At 40.6% G+C, this 7090-nt stretch overlaps 1 protein-coding gene across 3 annotated transcripts in view; it reads left to right on the forward strand.

Annotated features, from left to right (window-relative positions):
* Positions 1-2191, forward strand: part of LOC118385539 (calcium-binding mitochondrial carrier protein SCaMC-2-B-like) — a 31247-nt gene extending 29056 nt beyond the window's left edge. For all 3 annotated transcript variants that reach the window (XM_035772750.2, XM_035772751.2, XM_035772752.2), the window contains one exon: positions 1913-2191. In XM_035772750.2, coding sequence (XP_035628643.1) covers positions 1913-2097 — 185 coding nt within the window. In that variant the 3' untranslated portion in view covers positions 2098-2191. The remainder of the gene's footprint in view (positions 1-1912) is intronic.
* Positions 2192-7090: the final 4899 nt, after the last annotated feature.

Here is a 7090-nt window from a genome sequence, read left to right on the forward strand (position 1 = left end):
GGACACCAAGTAAGCTCTCAACCTGCTCCACTACAGCCCCGTCGATGAGAATGGGGGCGTGTTGAACGCTGAGCTGTAGTCAATGAATAGCATTCTCACATAAGTGTTCCTTTTGTCCAGAAGACGTCGAAACTATGAAATAACACACATGAAATCATGTAGTAACCAAAAAACAAATCAACATACAGTTGAAGTCGGAAGTTTACATATATCTTAGCCAGATACATTTAAACTCAGTTTTTCACAATTCCTGACATTTAATCCTAGAAAAAGTACCTGTTTTAGGTCAGTTAAGATCACCAATTTATTTTAAGAATGTGAAATGTCAGAATAATAGTAGAGATTTATTTCAGGTTTTATTTATTTCGTCACATTCCCAGTGGGTCAGAAGTTTACATACACTCAATTAGTATTTGGTTGCATTGCCTTGAAATTGTTTAACTTAACCCATTCCTCCAGACAGAGCTGGTGTAACTGAGTCAGGTTTGTAGGCCTCCTTGCTCGCACATGCTTTTTCAGTTCTGCCCACAAATTTTCTATAGGATTGAGGTCAAGCCTTTGTGATGGCCACTCCAATACCTTGACTTTGTTGTCCTTAAGCCATTTTGCCACAACTTTGGAAGTATGCTTTGGGTCATTGTCTATTTGGAAGACCCATTTGCGACCAAGCTTTAACTGATATCTTGAGATGTTGCTTCAATAACTTCCTGACTGATGTCTTCAGACGTTGCTTCAAAAACTTTACTCCCTCATGATGCCATCTATTTTGTGAAGTGCACCAGTCCCTCCTGCGGCAAAGCACCTCCACAACATGCTGCTGCCACCCCCGTGCTTCACGGTTGAGATGGTGTTCTTCGGCTTGGAAGCCTCCCCCTTTTCCTCCAAACATAACAATGGCCATTATGGCCAAACAGTTCTATTTTCTAAATCAACAAATATTTTATATTTGAGATTCTTCAAAGTAGCCACCCTTTGCCTTGACAGCTTTGCACACTCTTAGTATTCTCTCAACCAGCTTCACCTGTAATGCATTTCCAACAATGTTGAAGGAGTTCCCACATGCTGAGCACTTGTTGGCTGTTTTTCTTTCACTCTGCGGTCCAACTCATCCCAATCCAACTCAATTTTGATAAGGTCGTATGATTGTGGATGCCGGGTCATCTGGTACAGCACATAGACTTTTTTTCACATATGGACTTTTTTCCCAAATAGGTCTTTCTTCTGTATACCACCCCTACCTTATCACAACACAACTGATTGGCTCAAATCCATTAAGAAGAAAATAAATTCCACAAAGTACAGAGATGCTTGAACAGGACAAGGACCTAGGCACACGGCAAAGACAATGCAGGAGTGGCTTCGGGACAAGTCTCTGAAATGTCCTTGAGTGGCCCAGCCAGAGCCCGGACTTGAACCCGATCGAACATCTCTGGAGAGACCTGAAAATAGCTGTGCAGTAATGCTCCCCATCCAACCTGACAGAGCTTGAGGGTGGTGAAAAATGGGAGAATCTCCCCAAATAAAAGTATGCCAAGCTTGTAGCGTCATACCCAAGAAGACTCAAGGCTGTAATCGCTGCCAAAGGTGCTTCAACAAAGTACTGAGTAAAGGGTCTGAATACTTATGTAAATGTGATTTTCCAGTTTATTTTTGCTTTGTGAGGGTATTGTGTGTAAACTGATGAGGGGGGAAAACTCTATTGTAATATATTTTAGAATAAGGCTGTAACGAAACAAATTGTGGAAAAAGTCGAGGGGTCCGAATAGTTTCCGAATGCACTGTATATAGTTGCCACATCAGCATTGACCAGCATGGCTAATAATATCGACATTGACCCAGTTTCCATAGTAGTGCATCCCTATTGTTGATGTGTATTTCATGTCGCTCATCTTCTCATGTTTTTTCCCCTCAGCCACCATCGAGAGCGGTCCCCAGATGACCATGTCGGGGCTGTTCAAACACATTGTGAAGACTGAGGGTGCATTCGGACTTTACCGAGGCCTTGCCCCAAACTTCATGAAGGTCATTCCAGCGGTCAGCATCAGCTACGTGGTCTACGAGAACCTCAAGATGAGTCTGGGGGTGGTGTCACGTTGAGGCCTGGGGGGAGAGGAAGGTATCACCTTCCCTTAAGACCAAATTGATCATTTTTGCTTTGCCAAGCAACGGTGCGGGTGACTCGGGGGGAAGGGAGGAATCTCAGCAGACAGAGCTGGGGTTGTTAGAGACAATCTCATTCTGTAAATGTTATGAAGACAGACGGGGAGAGCTATTACAACACTAAGGACAAAAAAAAACGATGGAGAGTTTGGAACGGACACTATGACTGGAAGGGAGGATGAAGGGATGGAGATCCTCTCCACGTAGCTGTGACCTTAAAGTATCATTATGTAAGGAGTTATTTTGTTATCAATCCAGAGGCACAACACCATGAGTCCACTGTTGGCTTTTTATTATCAAATTGAAGACCCAGATTAACTGAAAAGCAATCTCTTCACTGGAACTCCAGTATTCTCCAACTTGCTTGAAATGTGTTAACGGAAATGTATTTACTGTTATGTTCACTCAATAGTACTATCCTATAGGTGGCAGTATTAGTCAACCTATCTGGCTTGTGAAAGACTCCTTTTCTAATTGTCATCTAAAGTTGTCCTATGTAATATGTATCCGCCTTAATGCAGCATTCATTAACATGTAAGAGGCTGCAACTATTAGGGCATTTGCTGTTATTTGTCTGGAGGGAGCAAAACCTCAACTCACAATTTTGATTAATCTGGTTAATTCCATATTTTTCCGTTTTTCTCATTGTATAGCTTGATGAGAATGTTAAACAACTGATTTGAACAGAAAGGGCGATGCAGGTTGGATGCCCATAGTGTATTATTGTCCACTTAGTCTTAAAACCGCTGGTAAGAAGTGTGTATGTCTTGATGCTAAGACATTTTTTTTGTATTGTAACCAGATATTTAAATAAATATGGTCCAAGACAGGCAACGCTCAAAGAATAGATACTGTTAGCAGATGTTTAGTTATGATACTATAACATATTCAGAAACTGTTAATATATTGTTTTCCAAGATAAAATGCAACACATAATGATTACCTACCTACTGATCAAGGGTTGAGACGTTACGCTGTCACTTCCTGTGTAACATTTCTTTGCAGCCCGAATGGAGAATGTTTTCTGTACAATCCGGTCCACGGGGATACGAGTATAAAGCCGGCTGCATAGATTTTCTTTGGACGGTGAAATTAAATTACTCGATATCAACATCTGACAGCCTTTGAGCTAGTATTTCTTGAGTTTGGGACTTGTTTGTTTTGAGTTTAGTCGGTTGTCACTATTTAGCTAAATGCTTTTTCTAGTTGGTGCAGCTCCACAAAAATAAGTACTAATCTTTTGCACTTTTGCTTTAGAGCAAATACCGGAGCCCGAATCCATATATTCTCTCCACAAGAGGATGGAAAAGGCTGTGTCTGTATTATTGTACCCCACCTAAGGATACCACTCCATACTGCCTGAAGTGTAGCGCCTTATTTCCTGCATTGACGAGCAGGAAATCAGACTACGCTTTTGTGAACTCGAAATTCATATTGTCCCCCTATATCGCTGAAGGCTAAAATGTATAGTGTATCTATCTATACACTATACAAAACATTTAAGAACACATTATTTTTCCATGATGTAGACTGACCATGGGAATCCGGGTGAAATGATCCCTTATTGATGTCACTTGTTAAATCCACATCGGTCGTTGAAGATGAAAGGGAGGAGACATGTTAAATAAGAATTTTTAAGCCTTGAGACAATTGAGTCATGGATTGTGTGCCATTCAGAGGGTAAATTGGAAAGACAAAAGATTTAAGTGCCTATGAACGGGGTTTGTTAGCAGGTTTCAAGTGCATCAGTTTGTGTTTAGAACTCCAACGCTGCTGGGATTTTCATGCTCAACAGTTTCCTGTGTGTATAAAGAATGGTCCACCACCCAAAGGACATCCAGCCAACTCGATATTGGGAAGGTGTTCCTAATGTTTGGTATATTCATTAGTCTTTAGGTGGTCTCTTGAATCAAAACAGCCCATTTCACGGTATTGAAATATTTTGCTAAACATATCCAGACTAAATCCTCATTTACAGTGAGCTACAAAAGTATTGGGCCAGTGACATGTTTTTGTTTTGGTGGTTCTGTACTCCAGCACTTTGGATTCCTAATGATACTATGGGGTTAAAGTGCAGACTGTTAGCTTTAATTTATCTTTGTCCATATTTGGTGACCGTTTTAGAAATGACAGCACTTGTACATAATCCCTCCATTTTAGGGAGTCAAAGGTTTCGTACAGTATATGGTCCCATATTCCTAGCACACAATGATTACATCAAGCTCGTTACTCTACAAACATGTTGGATGCATTTGCTGTTTTGTTTTGGTTGTGTTTCAGATGATTTTGTGCCCAATAGAAATGAATGGTAAACAAGGTGTTCGGTCATTTTGGAGTCGCTTTTATTGTAAATAAGAATGTTCTAAACACCTCTACATTCATGTGGATGCTACCATGGTTACGGATCATCCTGAATTGTGAATAATGAGTGAGAACGTTACACAAACCTCATACCGCCCCCCCCCAAAAAAAATACTAACCTCCCCTCTTATTTTAATGGTGAGGTGTTAACATGTCTTAGGGGTATGATATTTGTGTAACTTTCTCACTCATCATTATTTTTACGATACATTCAAGACTATCCATAATCATGTAGAAGTGTTTAGAAATAATAATATATTCTTATTTACAATAAGTGACTCAAGTCTCAATACATTATTTACACGAAGTGCTGGAGTACAGAGCCAAAACAACAAAACAATTTGTCAGTGTCCCAATACTTTGAGCTCAATGCATTTAGAAAATTGAATGTATTGAAAACTATGTAAATGAACCATTGTTGTCCTTTGTAGAAGAATGCATCTATTGAATGAATGTAAAGCTAAATGTATTTATGCTTATATGGGAACAACTGTTAATAAAGTAACTCAATATTATACTTTTGTATTGAGTCATGGTTTAATTGCCCACATCTTGAGCACTATATACTATATATTATTCGACCATGCTGGTCATTTATGAACATTTGAACATCTTGGCCATGTTCTGTTATAATCTCCACCCGGCACAGCCAGAAGAGGACTGGCCACCCCTCATAGCCTGGTTCCTCTCTAGGTTTCTTCCTAGGTTTTGGCCTTTCTAGGGAGTTTTTCCTAGCCACCGTGCTTCTACACCTGCATTTCTTGCTGTTTGGGGTTTTAGGCTGGGTTTCTGTACAGCACTTTGAGATATCAGCTGATGTACGAAGGGCTATATAAATACATTTGATTTGATAGTTGGAGAGGGAGTTAGATTGTAAAGAGAAAAAAAAGTGACCAAACATGAAACTTGTCTCAGACAATAAAGAAGACCATAGTGAAAATTTGTCAAACTATATTTTAACTCTGCTTTTGTCACTGTTGCACTGGGATGGCAGTTGACAAAAGCAACTGGCAGAACATGTATAACTATGAAAAGAGTGAGCCTTCACCCTGGGTGGCAGTATTGGTCAACCTATCTGGCCTGTGAAAGGCTACCAAATGAACCCCCACAAACTTCACACAACATTTTCAGGAAAAATGCAATGTAGACTACAAAATACAATCTCCAAAGGTGTTTTGCATAGGGGGAAAAATGTAAATGCACTGAACAAAAAATGTAAACACAACATGCAACAATTTCAATACCAGATACTGACTGGTTCCTTATCCGCGCCCCTACCTTTTTTTAAGGTATCTGTGACCAATTGATGCATATCTGTACTCCCAGCCATGTGAAATCCATAGATTAGGGCCTAGTGAATTTATTTAAATTGACTGATTTCCTGATATGAACTGTAACACAAGCTAAGGCTTGATTACCCTTTAGCTGGCCACCTTTGATGAGGGTGTTTAGTGATTAAAGGCCGAAACACCCACTGATTCGAAGGCACACTACTGAGGATGTGTCCCAAAATTGACATCTTACCCCAGTCTAAGAAATAAACCTCCCATGCCACTCTGTCAACATCATGGCAAATCTCATGTGAGTGCATTCCATCTATTGGCACAATGGACAGTTTTTAACATCTCGTCCCGTGTTTTATGATTCATATCTGTACTCCCAGCCATGTGAAATCCATAGATTAGGGCCTAATTAACTAATTTAGTAAAATCTTTGAAATTGTTGCATGTTGTGTTTATATTTTAGTGTGACCACCATTTGCCTCATGCAGCGTGTCTTCTTCATATAGAGTTGATCCGGCTGTTGATTGTGGAATGTTATCCCACTCCTCTTCAATGGCTGGGAGAATATAGTTGCTGGATATTGTCGGGAACTGGAACACACTGTTTGATCCAGAGCATCCCAAACATGGAGACATCTGGTGAGTATGCAGACCATGGAAGAACTGGAACATTTTCAGCTTCCAGGAATTGTGTACAGAACTTTGCGACATGGGGCCGTCCATGCATTATCATGATGAAACATGAGGGGGTGGCGGCGAATGATTGGTACGACAATGAGCCTCAGGATCTTTTCACAGTATCTCTCTCTCAGAGGGGGCACTCTGTTCACAACGTTGACATCAAAAACCGCTCGCCCACACAACACCTGAGGCAGGTAGGACGTATTGCCAAATTCTCTAAAACAACGTTGGAGGCAGCTTATGACCGCTCTGGTGGACATTCCTGCAGCCAGCATGCCAATTGCACACTCCCTCAAAACGTGAGACATCTGTGGCATTGTGTTGTGTGATAAAACTGCACATTATAGTGGCCTTTTATTGTCCTCAGCACACGGTGCACCTGTGTAATGATCATGCTGTTTAATCAGTTTCTTGAAATGCCACACCTGTCAAGTGGGTGGATTATCTTGGCAAAGGAGAAATGCTCACTAACAGACATTTTTTATAAATAGTTGTGCACACCTTTTTATAAACCAGTCGACACTTGCTGTTCAGTTGTCAATCAACGCACAGTAAATAGTCTATGCGTCACGACTCCGCGTGGCTGGCTTTGTGAAATACACAAAA

The sequence above is a fragment of the Oncorhynchus keta genome, chromosome 6, assembly GCF_023373465.1.
Source record: "Oncorhynchus keta strain PuntledgeMale-10-30-2019 chromosome 6, Oket_V2, whole genome shotgun sequence".
Taxonomy (NCBI): domain Eukaryota; kingdom Metazoa; phylum Chordata; class Actinopteri; order Salmoniformes; family Salmonidae; genus Oncorhynchus; species Oncorhynchus keta.